The 18,847-nt window shown below is 36.5% G+C and overlaps 1 protein-coding gene across 1 annotated transcript in view; it reads right to left on the bottom strand.

Moving 5' to 3' along the window:
• The window catches only part of STAT4 (signal transducer and activator of transcription 4), a 103,729-nt gene that overhangs the window by 39,947 nt on the left and 44,935 nt on the right, over nucleotides 1-18,847 (bottom strand). The window contains exons 4-5 of the mRNA XM_040228908.1: nucleotides 3,357-3,455; nucleotides 777-869 (exon numbers count right to left, since the gene is read on the bottom strand). Of these exons, the coding sequence (XP_040084842.1) occupies nucleotides 777-869; nucleotides 3,357-3,455 (192 nt within the window). The remainder of the gene's footprint in view (nucleotides 1-776; nucleotides 870-3,356; nucleotides 3,456-18,847) is intronic.

Genomic DNA, 18,847 nt, shown 5'->3' with positions numbered 1-18,847 from the left:
ACTTAGCTCCATATAGCTCTGTATTAATGTACCAACTATCTTTTTGTTTAAAGTCTCCTTTATCAAAGGACATATATGACAATACAGTCTAAATTTTTTCCTCTGAACCTCTTAGAAAATATTTATGCCTCCTCTGTGTCTCCTGTTCATCTCTGTCTTTGAGATTTTTGGTTTTACTCTTCTCCAAATCTAGTGATGTTTTCTGCTCAGACATAAAGATGTCAGAATCTAAGCTAAAGGCTTTTCATATAGTATTAAATCTCATTTTGGCTACCATTATTTCTGGGTGTGTGTGTGTATGTATGTATCTCCATATATTGTCTATTGCTTTACAAACCAGTGCTTCTTTAGTAGTAGTATAGTATTAAATCTAGTGATGTTTTCTGCTCAGACATAAAGATGTCAGAATCTAAGCTAAAGGCTTTTCATATAGTATTAAATCTCATGTAGTCCTCCCAACCAGCCTGTTAGAGTGGTTATTCTTACTTCTACAGATGAAGAAGCAGAGGCTTGGAGATGTAAAGTAACTTACTTGCCTGAAGCCACATGGCTTCTCATTGATGGAGACTGGTGTGACTCCAATTTTCAGTAAATTGAAGTTCAATGCTTTCCCCAAAGAAATCTTTTCTAATATGAACACAGTGTGCGAGAGATATTTATGTTATAACCAAGTACCCCATGACTTCTGTACACAGTAACTTTGGGCACACAAGAGAAAGGTACATAGAATGGGGACCACTGCTTGCCTTTTCTACTATCTATAAGAGATCACTCACCTGCACACTATTTTTAATGGCAGCCACTTTGTGCTCCACATTCCTCTGTCTTTCTGAAACTGAAGAACTCTGTAAGGATTTCTCCAGAGGTCCCTGGAAAAACATTTTGAAATTTCAACATATTAAAAAAAATTTTTTGATATGGACCATTTTTAAAGTCTTTATTGAATTTGTTACAATATTGCTTATTCTTTTTTTTAATGTTTTGGCTTATAGGTTGCAAGGCATATGAGATCTTAGCTCCCTGACCAGGGATCAAACCTGTACCGCCTGCACTGGAAGGCAAAGACTTAACCACTGGACTGCCAGTGAAGTCCCTGAAACTTCAACATATTGATGAAACAGGCTTATGATGAATGTAGTATATGTAATATACTTTGAACTGAGGTCTGGATCAGTATGATATGAAATATTCTACAGCCATTAAAAACCATGCTGTAGAAAAATATTTAATGACATACGTGTATGTGCGCTCAGTTGCTTCAGTTTTGTCTGACTCTTTTTGACTCTTATGGACTGCAGCCCGCCAGGCTCCTTTGTCCACGGGATTTCCCAGGCAAGAATACTGGAGTGGGTTGCCATTTCCTCCTCCAGAGGATCTTCCCAACCCCGGGATCGCATCCATTTCTCTTGCATCTCTTGCAGTGGCAGGTAGGTTCTTCACCACTAGCGCCACCTGGGGAGCCCTTAAGGACATACGAGTGGTGTTAAAGTATGAAATAGAGCAAATTATAAGACACTACATGTTTGTGATCTTTGTTGCTTGCGTATGTATGTATTTACTTATAAATATTTAGATGTATGTATAGACATGTAAACTCAAGCACATGTGATTGGAAGAACACATACACCAAAATATTATCATTTGTTATCTTTGAACAGTGAAATTACAGATGATTTTACAGTTAAGATATTTTTCCTGTTTTTCTACATCAGACCCATGTGACTTTTGAGATTCTATAAGATGCGAAACTACATTATGTTGTACTTGAATTCAGAATTAGGGATGTTGAATCTGCCAGGATGAAATTTATTTTTATCTTGGAACAAAGAGAGTTTACTAAAGAATGTGTAAAAATGTTAGCCTAGTTAAGTATTAGTGGAGAGACTAACCAGCTACTCCAAGCCATGTTTCTTGGCCACTCTAATAACCTATCTGAGTTTGTTCTTGAGATATAACGTTTACATAGATGTCTAGAGTTGAGAGAATGTCCATAAACCTTTCACATTATACTTGGATAGGGAGGTGTGGTTAGAAAGAGTGATGACTAAATAGAAGATGAGTCCCAGAACCTCAAGTGGAATCCAGGTCCTTAACTTTCAATCAAATGTTCTTTCAACTATATCACATTCTTCAGATGATTTGTAAAACTGCCTCTCTCTCATTTTGGCTACCATTATTTCTGGGTGTGTGTGTGTATGTATGTATCTCCATATATTGTCTATTGCTTTGAAGTTTACAAACCAGTGCTTCTTTAGTAGTAGTATGTAGTACCAGAAGATTGAGGAATGATTTTGATGAGCATAAATGTTTCTAACTTGGCTGATACCTGATATGTGAAGAGAACAACAACAATACACACTCACACACATATATATAATGACTAGAGATAAGAGGGCTACAAAAAAGGACAACTGAGAATATATGAAAATATAATATATTAGTAATAGAATCTTAATTTTCATCCAAATTTTCACTGAATCAAACTATGTTTACTTTAGAAACTTACTAACCTTAGATTTTAAAATTAAAGATGATACTATTCTTATTCACATCTAACAAATAAGAGCAAGTTATTAAAACTTCATACTTCTCTAGAAACAACCATAAACTGACAGCAAGCAAATTTGAGAATTTTTAATAGTTGAAAAAAGATAGTTTTTTTGGATCTTCAAAAATAAATACAGTTGTGTGAATCACTAAATTATTCAGCATGACATCTGGAAAGTTGATTATCTACATGCTCTTTCCTTTTTAAATGGAGTATTCCCAAGGCCTTTGTTAACTCCTCTACTTATCTTTGTTGGGGACTCTGAATTCATTCAGCATAGTGGGATAAAATGTATTCTAAAATATGGAAGGGCAGAGCACACTGAAAGAGACAAGAAGTATTTATGGAGTTTCTGTAAGACAAAATTCCTGCTTATGGACTAGTTTGGACCTGTGGTGTAGGAAACTGGGAAATGCTGAAGGGTTTCGAGCAAGATTGTCCCTGAGGATAAACATGCTGAAAGAAACAGAGCCTAAATGGTACTTAGGAATTTAGCCAGGAAGTGGTTACTCTGTTCCTCAGCTGACATTGTAAGACCACAGATCAGAGTGTGAGCAGTGGAAACAGAAAAGAACGTATAGATAAGATTCTAGAAACAAATTCTGGAAAGACTTGGTAGTTATCTCAGTAAGAAGGCAGAGAAAAGCAACTATTCAAAGATGGTCCCAAGAACCTTGATTCCAATTGGCTGAACGGATGATGGCACCATTAATGTAGATAGAAGAAGATGGTTGGAAAGAAGATTAGAATTTCTGTTTTAGAAAAATTGAGTTCTTGGTGAAAAGATTGCAACTCGAGAAAGTATTACCTGAACAGGCATGTTGGCAGCAGCCAATATTCTCCTCTCTTCCCTTAAACAATTTGAAATAACCACAGCTACATGCATTGGGTTTCCATGAAATTTTCCCTGAAAAAAATTGAACAAAAACAACATAAATCTTAAATATATACATCACTATTTGAAGAGTAAAATAACTTCCCAATAAATACGTGAAATTGTTTGGGATTTGTTTCAACTATCTATTCTATTACAAAGCCACAGATACTTATATTGTGAGTGTAGACATCTATGTAACATATTGTTCCATCTCCAGAAGTTATTCTTAATGATTAAAAATACTTCTTGAACACCTTTGTAGGAAAGGCTCTGAACACACATTCAGAAGGATTGGTTTACTTTGGGCTTAGGATAAATTCTACAAGAGTTACTTCTTTGTAAATTATTATTACGAACCATGGTGGTCCCAGCCGTTCACTTGTTAACTCTGTTCTTTGTAACTTGTTTAACACATTGTTTTTGGTCCCTGTTTGATGGTCTTTGTATCAACTAGCTCATAATTATGTCAGTATGCTAGAGCAACCCTCCAGGTGGCTCAGATGGTAAAGTGTCTGCCTGCAATGCAGGAGACCTGGGTTCGGTCCCTGGGTCAGGAAGATCCCTTCAAGAAGGAAATGGCAACCCACTCCAGTACTCTTGCCTGGAAAATTCCAGGAGCCTGGTAGGCTACAGTCCATGGGGTTGCAAAGAGTCGGACACTACTGAGTGACTTCACTTTCACTTTCATTTTTATGACATCTAAGCATATACTTGTTTTATTACCAATGCTAATGTAAACTGGCAGCCTGTGGGCCTAATTCAGCCATAAGGTATGATGTGTAAGTTGAAATATCATAATTCCTTCAGGGGAAGCTTGCACTACCCCAAATTGCTATAATATCCATCACTGAATGATCCAGGCACTCATTTCCTTTACCTGCTAGGCTCCTATAGGTGTCTGTGTTTTCTTGGTTTACAGGACTAATTTGAACAGCATCATTTTAGTCAATAGTGTTAAACTTTGTTACTAGACCTCTGCATGGCAGTATTAACAGGAAGCACAATAAATGTAAACAAATGCATTTATTTTTTTATTTAGTTTCCTTCTCCCTCCTCTCTGAAGGAGGTGCTAATTATCCACAAAATGGCCAAAAGATCAACAGTAGAAAAGATAAAATAACAAACCACAAAGTGGAAAATTAATAATCAAAAGTAGATTATACAGACTAGTAAATCAAAGGGTATTTCTGGGAAAGAAATGAGGTTATTGTTTGTAAACATTTTTATGGCCTTGACCATTGCTACAATTTTATTAGATGATGCTTTCTAATTAGCATTTCTATTGGTAAAGTTAGGGTAAACACCAAATATCTGGTTTCATATTCTATTGCTTTCAAAACATTTTCCCCCTTTAAAATCAGAAAACTCCAAAAGAAAAAAACAAAAATGAATTGACAAAAACTCTTAAGAAGTTAAAATTATCCTGTTCATTAAGGTGGGACACTAAAAATTCTGATTTCTGCATGCTAACAATTTCAGATTCTCCTTAGTTTGAATTTATTCCTGTTAAAATTTTCCCATCTATTGATTTTTCCCCATATACCTTCTATTGAACTCTTCAAGAAAAGCTTTGTTTTCTCATTTTGCCCTTATTTTTAAAATATTCCACTAAAAACAATAAAGGGTTTCTCCCAGGACTAGTTTGGAGACTCTGTTATTTATTAACGTTAAGTTGAAAGATTTTTCTATCCAAGATCAGGAGTTCCTCTAAGATCCTAAGAATCACCACGATTTGTTTTTCTCAGTGTTGTAGAAGTTCTTCACTGTTGATCATTCAGATACTATCTTTCAACATTTCTCAGCTTCTTTCTTACATTTCTTCCTTTTTCTTTCCCACCTGAACTTCTTTTACCTTCCCTTTCGCATTTCAGTTTCCCCCCTGTGAGGTTACATTATTCATTTTTTTCCTGCTCTGTTAAGAGCAAAGAATCACATTTTTTACCCAGGCTATCTTTTCACTTTCCTTTTGTATTTTCCCAAACCTTTGTCTCACTTAAATATATGAGATGAAAACATCTTATGGAAAACTGATCGCTATAGATTCAAAACAAAATTAGCACTTTTTAAAATGATCAGGTAAATTTAAAAATTTTATATTTTATTGAAGTATTGTTGATTTACAATGTGGTGTTGGTTTCAGGTATACAGCAAAGTGATTCAGCTGTGTGTGTGTGTGTGTGTGTGTGTATTAAAAGATGTAGTTATGTTCACTTTTCAGTAGTTACTGTGTATATGGACCATGGACACTCCTCTTATCTGAAAGCAACAACAAAAAACAGAAATAAAAAAAACAGAAAACAACCCCTAAGTGTATGTTGGTAGAAGGAAGGAAGGAAGGGAAATTACCCTTTTTGTAGTGTGTGTGTGTGTTTCTCTTATGTGTGTGTGCTGTGTGCTTAGGTGCTCAGTCGTGTCCAACTGTTCACAACCCCCATGGACTGTAATTCACCAGGCTCCTCTGTCCATGGGGATTCTCCAAGGCAAGAATACTGAAATGGGTTACCATACCCTCCTCCAGGGATCAAACCCAGGTTTCCCACATTGCAGGTGATTGTTTAGCGTCCGAGCCACCAAGTTGGAGGGATGAAGGGAAATTACCCTTTTTCTAGTGTGTGTCTGTTTCTCTTATGTGTAGGTATTGCAAATACTTTCTATCTCTGGCTGTCTTTTCACTATCTCTTAGTGTCAATAAAGAGAAGTTTTTAATTTTAGTGCAGTCAAATTTATTAAATCTTTTGTTTATAGTTAATTTTTTCTAACTTAATCTTTCCCTAATCTATAGCCATGGAGACTTTTCCCTATATATATATATTGTAAGCCTTTAGAGTTTTTCCCTAATTGTAATTCACTTGGGGCTTATTAATATGAGTGGTCCCTTTCACTTTTTTCTATACAAATATTAGTTCCAATGATATTTATTGAATATTTTAGTTTTTCACCACCACTGCTGGGTGAACTGGCATAGCCAAGTGCCCATATATGGATGGATTGGCTTCTGACTCCATTCCACCTTATGGTTCTATCTGCTTTATCAACAGACCATCTTAATTACTAGAGTTTTATAACAAGTTTTTTGATGTCAAGTATAACAGGCTTTCTCTGCATTTTCACATAAATTTTAAAATCACTTCATCAAGCTACAAACAGACATACACACAACCCTGTTGAGAATCTGAATGGCACTAAATCTTTAGATACTTGATATCTTTATAATTGTGTTCTAATCTATTTATTTAGGTCTTCTTTAATGCCTATTATTATATCTTTCCACAGAGATCTTACACCTTTTTTTTGTTTATTTCTATGTAGTTGGTATGTTTGATAATGGATAGTATCTTTCTTTCTTAAGTGTTCTCACTAGTATGTAGAAATAAATTTGACTTTTATATATTGACTGAATCCAGCAGCTTTGCTAAATTCCAATAATTCTAATAATGTACTTATAATATCTCTTGCCAAGTGTAAAAATTTATCTGTAAATTCTTTTGGATTTTTTTTGCAAATACGAATCAGATCTTGTATGACTATTGATAACATTTCCCCTTTTTCCTTTATCTAATTTCCATCAGAATTTCACCTTCACATTATGACTTGTTTACAAATGCATTGGTTAATTTCCAAACATAGGGATTTTCTATTATCCTTTTAACTTATTGTTATAGATTTTTTAAAGTATGATCAGAATAGATTTTTGAATGACTTCAGTCACAAAATTCACTGAGAATTGTTTTGTGGCCCAGCATATGGATTTTCTGTAAATATTCCATGTGAGCTTATAAAGAATGTGAATTCTGCAGCTGCTGGGTGCAAATGTCTCATACATGTTCATTAACCTAACTTTAATTGTTTTGTTCAAATTTCTGTATCCTTGTTGATTTTTCTCTCCCTCATTAATTTTATCAAATATTGAAAAAGGCATGTTAAAATCTAGTTTGTGAATTTTTCTTCTTGTGGTTCTCTCATACACATTCATACTTGTTATATATTACTAGTCAAATCTTTCATTACCATGAACTGATCTTTATCTTTAAGAATGCTTTTTTCCTTGAAACAAAAATATAATATAGGCCTAGAAGTGGGATTGCTGGATCATATGGCAACTCTATTTTTAGTTTTTGAAGGAAACTCCACACTATCCACACTGTTCTCCATAATGATTGCACCAATTTACATTCCCACCAACAGTGTAGGAGGGTTCCCCAAATAGATCCTTAAAAGGATTAAGAGTGTGAGTTTGGATTATGAAAAGCAGTGTAAATGATAATAATTAAACACGTATTTTAATTTTTCTTCAGTGGTATCATGCTGTAAATTAAGGGCACTCTGTTCAAAGGCAGCAGGAAGTTTCTGATAAATGTATGTTGTACATCTTAATCATAGTCCTGTGCAATGCATGATTCATTTCCTCCAGCCTATTGTGCTGATATTTTATTCATCTATTGTGAGGCATTTGGTGATTTCTCTTGCCACTGTTGCTCTGTCTATGATAGGCAATCCTTTTGCATGAGTCTCAAAAATAAAATATAATACAACTTCTAATAGTGGGCATCTTCTTCCCTTTCTTATATCTTGTAAAGTACTTTATTGTTGCTTTCTAAGAAAACATGGAATTTAGGACCATCCACCTAGTGACAATTAACTTGCTTAACAAATATCAAATTTATGCTTTGCTGATTTGTTTCTGTCCCATCCTGCATGTGAGCAAATTCCAGGAGATGGTGAAGGACAGAGAAGCCTGGCATGCTGCAGTCCACAGGGTCACAGAGTCAGACACCACTGAGCAATTGAACAACAACATTCTGCATACATGAAAACTATTTGTTTCAATCCTAAATCACAGTATTATATTAATGACACTTAAACAGCAATTAAATTCATTGTCTGTATCAACAGTGCACACAGTTCAACGAAAGTGACATGAAGAGCTATGACTTAATTTTACCTCACAGGAAATGGCCATAACATTGTGACTGCTACCTGACAGTAGTAACTAGAGATGCTATTGATCATAAGACGCATTTTTATTTCAGAGACGTTAACATGCAGGAAAAAGTGTCTTAGAATCAACGTGCTCAGTTGCTCAGTCGTGTCCGACTCTGTGACTCTGTGGGCTATGGCCCGCCAGGCTCTTCTGTCCACGGATTTTCCCAGCAAAAATACTGGAGTGGGTTGCCGTTTCCTCCTCCATTAGAATCAACAAATGTGCTATTTTATTATTCTTGCTGCTTTTGGCTAAATTCGTTGGCTTTCCTGCAAATTTTTCTTCTAGTGCCTTCCATTTAATCTCTAAATTTGACTTGTCACTAAAGAATGACTAGTTTCTCTGCTCTCTTTTTCCCAGATAGTCCAAAGAATACCAGAGTCAGAGGTAAAGGAAGTGATAAGGCTGCTCAAAATGATCTCCTTCATTCAGGTGGCTTGAAATCTGAGATTTCATCACTAGACTTTCAGTTTTCCCAAGGATCCCCTTTAAAATGCAAAGACATAAGGGAGAGTTAACACTGCATTTATGTAATTCCCTCTGCACTGTGAAGGATTTATCAGATGTGCTCTCTGACTGCAGTGACCTGGCGCCTGCAGGCTGAGTGTAATGGATTCCAGGGTAAATAAAAGGGGAAGTTTCAGGACAGCCTTGAAAGAAGGAGGCACAGTAACTAAAGGGGATGGAGGATTCTGAATAAATGTGTAACCAACAACTGTCTGAGCCTGGGTTGCTCTAGAAACTAATCCTGAGACAAAGATGCCAGTGCAAGAAGTATAACTGAAAGTTCATCCCCCAAAACAGTTATGGGAATGGGTCAGTGAGATGAAGAAGGGAAGGCATCCAGTAAAGGGTGCGCCACCCAGCCATTGGCTCAGATGGGCTGGGAGCCCCCAGGATAGGATAGAACATGTGCCTTAGAGTTATTTGGGCTTCCCAGGTGGTGCCAGTGGTAAAGAACCTACTTGCCAATGCAGGAGACAAATGTAAGAGACGTGGGTTCGATCCCTGGGTCAGAGAGATTCCCCTGGAGAAGGAAATGGCAACCCACTCCAGTGTTCTTTTCTAGAGAATCCCATGCACAAAGGAGTCTGAAGGGCTATGGTCCACAGGGTCTCAAAGAGTCGATCATGACTGAAGTGACTTAGCACAGCACAGATTTATCTATGCCAGGGAACTGGAGTATTTTTATATCAGCTCTTGTCATTATTAGCCCTAAAGCAAAACCCCACAGATGCCGGCACTTTGAAGTCCACTCAACTGAACTAAAGCCATAAGGTCCAAGGGGCTATGGGCAGAGCAGCACCTATCTCTGCTCTACCAGCTCTCCTCCTAACCTCAATTTGAGAAATTTTCGATTTCTTATTTTTTTAAACTACCTGCAACCACACTACAGTCAAATGTTGATATTTCTTTTTTATGGTATCTCTGAGATATGAAACAGTTATTTCCAACTACTGGGTAAAATGTTTTCATTCATGTTTTTATTGGCAATCTGCAATCTACTACACACTTCTGGCTGCCAGCTCACACTATCCCCTTTTATCATCCTGAATACTGCTGTTAAATCATGTTTATCCTTGTTCCTTACCAGCATCAAACACACTGGCCATGACAACACACTCTCAGCTTCAGCTTCTTATCATTTCCCTCTCTTTGTTCTAAGCACACGATTTTTCTTAAAGGCTTTTCCTAAGATTTCCTCACTAGAATTATAAGGATATGTCTAAGGTGAAAAAAAAAAAAAAACCTAAATTGAAGAAGACCTAATCCAGTTGTCTTAAGGCTGATTTAGACTGGCCAGTCTAATAGATTTAAAAAGCAATTCTCTTTCATGATAATTAGAACAATAATGAAGTACCACTCCACATCTGTTAGGTTGACACTGACCACACCAAATGCTGGTGAGGATACGGTGCCACAGAACTATCAAATGTGGAATACACTTTGGCAGTTTCTTACAAAGCTAAAAACACCTTTATCATACAACCCAGCAATCATGCTCCTAAAAATTTACCCAAATGCATTAAAAGCTTATGTTCACACAAAAATCAGCAAATGTTTATAGAAACATTATTCATAATTATCAAAACTTGGAAGCAACTAAGATGTCCTTGAAAGGGTGAATGGATAAACTGTGGTTCGTACCTCCCTGAGGGTTTCCCTGGTGGCTCAGATGTTAAAGAACCTGTCTGCAATGCAGAAGACTCAAGTTTGATCCATGGGTTGGGAAGATCTCCTGGAGAAGGAAATGGCAACCCACTCCAGTATTCTTGCCTAGAAAAATTGCGTGCTAAAAACAGGAGCCTGACAGGCTACAATCCATGGGGTCACAAGAGTCAGAAACGACTTAGCGACTAAACCACCACCACATTTCTATGATGGAATATTATTCAGTGATAAAAAGAAATGAGCTTTCAAGCTACACGAAGACATGGAGGAAATGAAAACATATTACTACCTGAATACTGTAAGGCAAAACTGTGGAGACAGTAAAAAGATCAGTGGCTGCCAGAGGTTTGCAGGGTTGGGTAGAAGGATGAATAGAAGGGCAGCACAGGAGACTTTCAGGGCAGTGAAACTCATCTGTATGATACAGTAATGGTGGATAGATGGCATGAGGCATATGTTAGAACTCAAAGAACCATGTAACACAAAGAACAAAGGGTAACGCAAGCTATGAACTTTATCTAATAATAATGTATTATTGTTTCATCAGTTACATCCAATATACTACACTAATAATGCAAGGTGTTAACAACAACGGAAACTCTCTGGTGGGGGCAGGGGGAGAGGCGAAGGTAGTATTTGGGAACTCTGTACTTTCCACTTGATTTTTCTGTAAACCTAAGACAGTTCTAAAAAAATTAAAAAGTCTATTTTAAAAAACCATCATTCAGAAGTCACAGTTTTCACATATCCTCCTTATGCTCTTCCTTTGACCAAGAAAGAGAAAATTCAAACGACTATAGTTGCCTGCCTCTGTAGTTTAGCTGGCTTTAAATTCTCTTGAGAGAAGTGGGAGAAAATAATAGCAAATGAAGCAACTGACAAACAACTAATCTCAAAAATATACAAGCAACTTATACAGCTCAATTCCAGAAAAATAAATGACCCAATCAAAAAATGGGCCAAAGAACTAAATAGACATTTCTCCAAAGAAGACATACGGATGGCTAACAAACACATGAAAAGATGCTCAACATCACTCATTATCAGAGAAATGCAAATCAAGACCACAATGAGGTACCATTTCAGACCAATCAGAATGGCTGTGATCCAAAAGTCTGCAAGCAATAAATGCTGGAGAGGGTGTGGAGAAAAGGGAATCCTCTTACACTGTTGGTGGGAATGCAAACTTGTACAGCCACTATGGAGAACAGTGTGGAGATTCCTTAAAAAATGCAAATAGAACTGCCTTATGACCCAGCAATCCCACTGCTGGGCATACACACCAAGGAAACCAGAATTGAAAGAGACACATGTACCCCAATGTTCACTGCAGCACTGTTTATAATAGCCAGGACATGGAAACAACCTAGATGTCCATCAGCAGATGAATGGATAAGAAAGCTGTGGTACATATACACAATGGAGTATTACTCAGCCATTAAAAAGAATACATTTGAATCAGTTCTAATGAGATGGATGAAACTGGAGCCGATTATACAGAGTGAAGTCAGCCAGAAAGAAAAACACCAATACAGTATACTAACACATATATATGGAATTTGGAAAGATGGTAAGGATAACCCTGTATGCAAGACAGCAAAAGAGACACAGATGTATAGAACGGACTTTTGGACTCTGAGGGATAGGGAGAGGGTGGGATGATTTGGGAGAATGGCATTGAAACATGTATACTATCATGTAAGAAACGAATCGCGATTCTATGTTCGATACAAGATACAGGATGCTTGGGGCTGGTGCACGGGGATGATCCAGAGAGATGATATGGGGTGGGTGGTGGGAGGAGGGTTCAGGATTGGGAACTCATGTACACCCGTGGCAGATTCATGTCAATGTATGGCAAAACCAAAACAGTATTGTAAAGTAAAATAAAGCAAAAATAAAAATTTAAAAAAATGTTTAAAAAGAAAAATAAATAAATAAATAAATTCTCTTGAGAGTCCCCCTTGGATTGCAAGGAGATCAAACCAGTCAATCCTAAAGGAAATCAGTCCTGAATATTCACTGGAAGGACTGATGCTGAAGCTGAAACTCCAATGCTTTGGCTACCTGATGCAAAGAACTGACTCACTAGAAAAGACCCTGATGCTGGGAAAGATTGAAGGCAGGAGAAGGGGACAACAGAGGATAAGATGGTTGGATGGTATCACTGACTTGATGGACATGAGTTTGAGCAAGCTCTGGGATGGACAGAGAAGCCTGGCATGCTGCAGTCCAGGGGATTGCAAAGAGTTGGACACAACTGAGCAACTGAACTGAAGTGAAATTTTCTTATCATCACAAAGATTTTCTTAATAAAAAAGAAGTGAGGTATAGATTCTCCATGGATACAAATTATTAATGCCCCATTTCTATTTATGCTAATAATAATACATACATATTAAATGAACTTAAAATTAGCTGTAGATGTAAATAGTTTGTCTTGGTTTACTTTTTATTTTTGTGTTGGTTTATTTTTTAAACTAAAGAAAATACTTCTTAAAGGCATAATCCTTAAATTCTGAGTCTATTTCTGGCGCCATGTTCTCTGTCTGTGAAGGCTTAGCTTATCCTAGACAACTGCTCCATGAAGCGGTGGGAGAATTCTCTATATAAAGTCAGGGGAACCTGAGTTTGTGGTTGTCACTAGCTGTGTGACCTTAGGCAAGGGACTTCTTAACCTTCATTACTCTAATTGCTCCTTGAAAGTGAAAGTAAAGTCACTCAGTTGTGTCCAGCTCTTTGAGACCCCATGGACTGTAGCCTACCAGGCTCCTCCATCCATGGAATTTTCCAGGCAAGAGTACTAGAGTGGGTTGCCACTTCCTTCTCCAGGGGATCTTCCTGACCCAGGGATTGAACCTGGGTCTCCCGCATTGCAGGCAGACATTTTACCATTTCTCCTTAGTCAACTAAGATAACAATACTGGTATCAGAGTCATTGTGAGGGGCATGCCAGACAATTGAGAAAGAGCTTTGTAACTTGTGCATGTTCAGTTGCTTCAGACTCCTTGCGACCCCTTGGCCTATAGCCTTCCAGGTTCCTCTGTCCATGGGATTCTCCAAGCAAGAATACTGGAGTACGTTGCCATGTACCTCCTCCAGGATCTTCCCAACCCACGGATCAAACCCACTTTTCTTGTCTCCTGCATTGGCAAGCAGGTTCTTTACCACTAGTTCCACCTGGGAAGCTTGTAAAGCATGTAACTTACAAAGTGCTCTAAAAAGAAAAGAGGGTTATTTTTGTTGTCTCATGGGGGTGTTGCTGCTGCTGCCCTAAGTCACTTTAGTCGTGTCTGACTCTGTGCAACCCCAGAGATGGCAGCCCACCAGGCTCCCCTGTCCTGGGATTCTCCAGGCAAGAACACTGGAGTGGATTGCCATTTCCTTCTCCAATGCGTGAAAGTGAAAAGTGAAAGTGAAGTCACTCAGTCATGGCCGACTCCTAGCAACCCCATGAACTGCAGCCTTCCAGGCTTCTCCATCCATGGGATTTACCCCGTAAGAGTACTCAAGTGGGGTGTTAGAAGAGTTTAAAGATCATAAATGGTAACTCAATGAAAAGAAGATAAAAATCTTCCTATTAGTTTCACAAAAAGGAAGAAAACTGACTAAAAAGCCAATAAAAACCAATTTGTTTTCTGGGAAATATACTTACATGACTATAAAAGAAACTCCAAAAAAAGATAGACTATGTATGGGGGACTTTCAAAACATTAAAGAGCAGGAACTTTCCTAGCATTTCTTTGGGATTAACTTGCACATGTGCACAAATACATAGCTGCTTTAAATTTTAAAAACCAATGCATACAAGCTAGCAATAAGAAATAATAATACAGTGCTCCCACCTGAGCATAATTCATAGAATCTTTGGAAGACAATAATCAATACTACATTTTCTAAGCAAATAGAAAGGCCTGAGAAGGAACATAATAAACTTTCATTAATGATCATCCTTGGGGAAATGAAATTGGGGGGGCTGCATACTTTCATTTTATCTCGATTCTTTGGTATTGTTGGAATTTTAAAGATACTTAACTATGTGTTACTTTTATGATTAAAACAAAACAAGTAGTGATAAATCACTCATATATACTCCATACCAGATCTTTCTCTTGGCTTGATTTATGCAGAGGTTTTTGTAAAAGATGAATGTTGGTTTTGAAAATGTGTCATTCAGGTGAAAAGAGAAAAAAGGAGAGTCAGAGTCTAGTTAGATCATTATAGTGACTAAATTTCAATGCTTTTGGGGAACTCACAGTCTTATAATTAAGAATAAATGAATTGCTTAATTCAAAGTGACAGAACAGAACAAGTAGATGCTAACAAACTCTACTTATCATTTATATATTTGAACATAACAATACTAGAACCTGCCGTTTACTGAATACCTATTATATGTAGGGTGCATTATAAAAGGTTACAATAGTCTGCAAGGTACCTTCTAGGAAGCCCAGAGGTCATGTCATTTGTGAACGCCACTGAACTCTAAGGTGAAGGAGTGCTTCAAAAGACAGGTGTATCTCATTTTATAAACCATCACCTTTCCAAATCACTACTGTCTTTTTCAAAATGCAATTCTTATTTAGCTGGACCCCTCAGTCACAGCTGCATTCAATTTTACCCTCCCTGGAAATTATCTTTATAATATTTCCCATGATAAATCTGTTCAAGGATTAACCATTCTTTATGGAACTTCAAGATAGTTGCAGTGGTTAAACCAACCAACAGAAAATTACTATGTGTTTGATTGTAAAATTATTGAATCCCATTTCCTGAAATGACTTCAGTCTTAATAACCTCTGGTTATTGTCCTTGCTATTCATACAGGCAATCTGCCATGGACCCTGAGTGCTCCTGTGTGATCTTGCTGGTGTGCCAAGAATACAAAGCCTTGACCACTCATCACTTGTCTCATTTTGGCGGGGGGTGTATTTGCAGCAGGCAGCCTTAAGTGATGTGGTAATGTCTCCGTCTAGAGCAGGCTGGCCTCCCCTAGCTGTGAAAGCAGTGAATTCCTCAAGTTCCTCTCCTGTGACACAACCCACTGAGTGTGTTGACAATCATGGTGAGCGCCCTGTAGTACCTGTGTCACTGTTGTAGGACCCAGAGGACAAAGGAAACTAATGCAAATGAGCCTGAAGCTCTGATTACTACTTTTGCCATGAATAATAAAATCTTTATTATCTGGAAGTCTCAAGTCTTTAACTGGCACAGGAAACAATAAGCTCATTTGTTAAAGAAAAGGGTAAAATTCCAGATCCTGCATGCTTCTCAATACCAATTTGTATTATAAACTTGTAACATTTCCATTATTTGTTCCTATGTCTTATTCCCAATCTATACTGGCATCTTCCAAAAGCAGGAATTGGCTTTCTTCAAGACAAATCTTGTAGTAGCAGTCACCTTACAGGAACCTTGTAAATGCTTGCTGAATGAGCAAATGAGAAGATGAGTAAATTACAGTAATTCCCTCCTAACTGAGAAAAAATTTAAAAAAGCATATTATTCGATCTCAGTGTTAGCAAAGAGATTGTCTTTAAATTCTTCTGGAGTTTTTATTAATCACCTAACCCTATTAGCCAGGAATACATAATACTAGAGTCTTGAGATTAGTTGGAAGAGGATAGCAAGGTATGAAATACTCCTGGAGATGGTGACTTTGCTTCAAAAAGCCCTGGTGGGATCTTCATCCTGACTGACCACTATCACTGGTAGTGAGGCTGCCTTGGGGAGACTTGAATAGCAGGGATGATGCTCTGAGAGTCTCCTGCTCTGTGTATGGTAAGACACATCCTTTGCTTATAGTAAAAGAATTGATGTCCTTTGCTTACATCTAGTAGAATCCTTTAGTCACCCTTTCACCTTTGCTCTCATGATAGCAAGAATACATCATCCTTATAATCAAAGAATATTTAGATGAGAATATAAAGACAAGAAAATGAAATACTAAATGTTAATATTGATAAAGAAGGTATACATACATCTCTCTTGTTATGTCTTTATCTAGAAAAAATAAGAAACTAATAAAAAATTCTAGAATGGTAAACAAGATGACACTTTTTTCTACACTGGTAATAACCATCTCAAACTGAAAATGGAAATAATATTGCATTCAAAATAGTAAGAAAATATTTTTAAAACTTAGGAATAAATGTAAAAAGAAAGGTACATGTTTTATATCAATTAAACTAGGGTCATACTGAAGACTGTAAAGATCTGAAAAGGCATAAATCAAAAACAACATAAAATAAACATAACAGAATTTTAGGATTGTGGGACTTTATCCTAAAAATGTTAATCATCCCAAAATGAATACACAGTTTTAATGTAATTACAGTTAGACTTCCAGGTGTTGATTTTGGAGAGTTTGGATTGAAAGAAAGAGGTAATACAATGCATATGAAAGAAATGTTGCACAACGGTTAAGAAAATTACAAAAGCTACTTAATTTTTCAGTGCTTAAAATATATCAGGGAATTTTCCAAGTGTTCTATGTTTTATTTCACTTAATCTTCACAACAACTGTTTGTGATCCATGCTATCACCCTTGTTTTACAGATAGGCATGATGAGAGAGAGAGAGATGAAGTAGCTTGAAGCCAAGGTTCAATCTGACTCCACAGTGTTTTCAACCAATTAGCCACCAAGTCATTGTTACCAAGTTGAGGGGAGAAGGACTTGCCATACAGGATGCTGAAATATACTACAAAATGTAGTATATTTATAAGGTATCAATATACTATATAACATACTTTATAATCATTAATTTTAACATATATCTAGACTAGCAGAGCATAACAAGAGAGTGGTAGAGAATTATTATGTAAAAAATGAACATACAAAAAGCATTTCAATTCAGTGGGGAAAAATGATTATTTTAAAAGTCTTGCTGGTATAATTGTCTATTAATCCATAAGAAAAGTTGGATCTTTACATAAAGAATTCTACGTAGATTAAAGATAATTTTTCTTAAAGTAGAATAAGTCAGGAAAACATGTATAGTTTAAGAATTGGGAGACTTTTAACCAAGCCTAGACCCCCTGAAACTATACAAAAAGATGAATTTTTCACTACATTTAAAGATTTGTTGATACGGAAAAAAGACGTCATAAAGCTAAAAGACTTATGATAGATTGAGGTAATTATTAGTAACTGTTATTAAACATGAAAAGTATTCTTAGTGTTTTTAATATATAATCATTTGAAACTGATAAGGGATAGCCCAATAGAAGAAAGTGAATGGAAAATTGACAAAAGAGCATATCTAAGTAACAAATAAATATGAAAAAGGATGACCAGCTTCACATGTAGTCAGAGAAAAGCAAACAAAGTAAAAGGAGATGTTATTTCCTGACAATCAGGTACGCAAGATGGAAACAAATGAAAATACCTACTATTAATGGAGATACAGGAAAGAGGGTCTTCATAGACTTTGCTGATGGAAATGTGAACTTTACAACCTATTTAGAAAGCAAACTTGACAATGTCTATTAAAATTCAATTATATCTTTGGACTAGAAGGTCCATTTCTAGGAATCTATCCCATAAAAATAAGGGTGTTAGCCCATAGGGACACACGCACCAGGTTGTTTGTTACAACACTATGGTAGAGAAAAGCTGGAGGTAAAGTGCCTGCTCCATTCATGGGAATGGCTCGATAAAGTACAGCACATCCACTCCATGGACCATTTGCTACCATTAAGATCTAGAGATTTCTGTGATGTAAAGTTTAGAAAGTAGAGAAGTGATTAACACAACTTCATTTTTTTTCATGACAAGATCCTGTCTTCTCATTTACAAAATTTCAGAGAACATATAATGTTCATGGGGATAAATTACATACGTTCTTATTTTATTTAGAAATGAGATATAGGTATGGAAGAGTGCCCATTGATGTTAACACTGATGTCTTTGTGGGGTGATGGTGTGGATGGGGGTGAGGAAAAAGAGAAATCTGTAATAAAAAAGCAGCATATCTTATATCTAATTTATGGTAGACTATATGTGAATGTGCAGTAAAAACATGAAAAGATAATGACCAAAATGATAGTGGTAGTAATTTTATTTTGGTGGAATTTTAGGGAATTTTTAGTTTCTTCTTAGATTTTTCATTATTGTCTGAATTTTCACAAAGACATCTTATTTAAGCAATTAGGGAAAAATTAGAAAGCTATTTCTATGATATCAAAAAAGTCCATTAGTAAAAGACTTTTAAATTAATTTACATATAGTGCGAAAATTAGAAAACTAGACCTCTTACATCTAGAAAT

Source organism: Oryx dammah, unplaced genomic scaffold (assembly GCF_014754425.2).
Source record: "Oryx dammah isolate SB20612 unplaced genomic scaffold, SCBI_Odam_1.1 HiC_scaffold_27, whole genome shotgun sequence".
In the NCBI taxonomy this organism is placed as follows: domain Eukaryota; kingdom Metazoa; phylum Chordata; class Mammalia; order Artiodactyla; family Bovidae; genus Oryx; species Oryx dammah.
The sequence above is the reverse complement of the archived record's forward strand: the minus strand, read 5'-3'. Positions and strand labels throughout refer to the sequence as shown.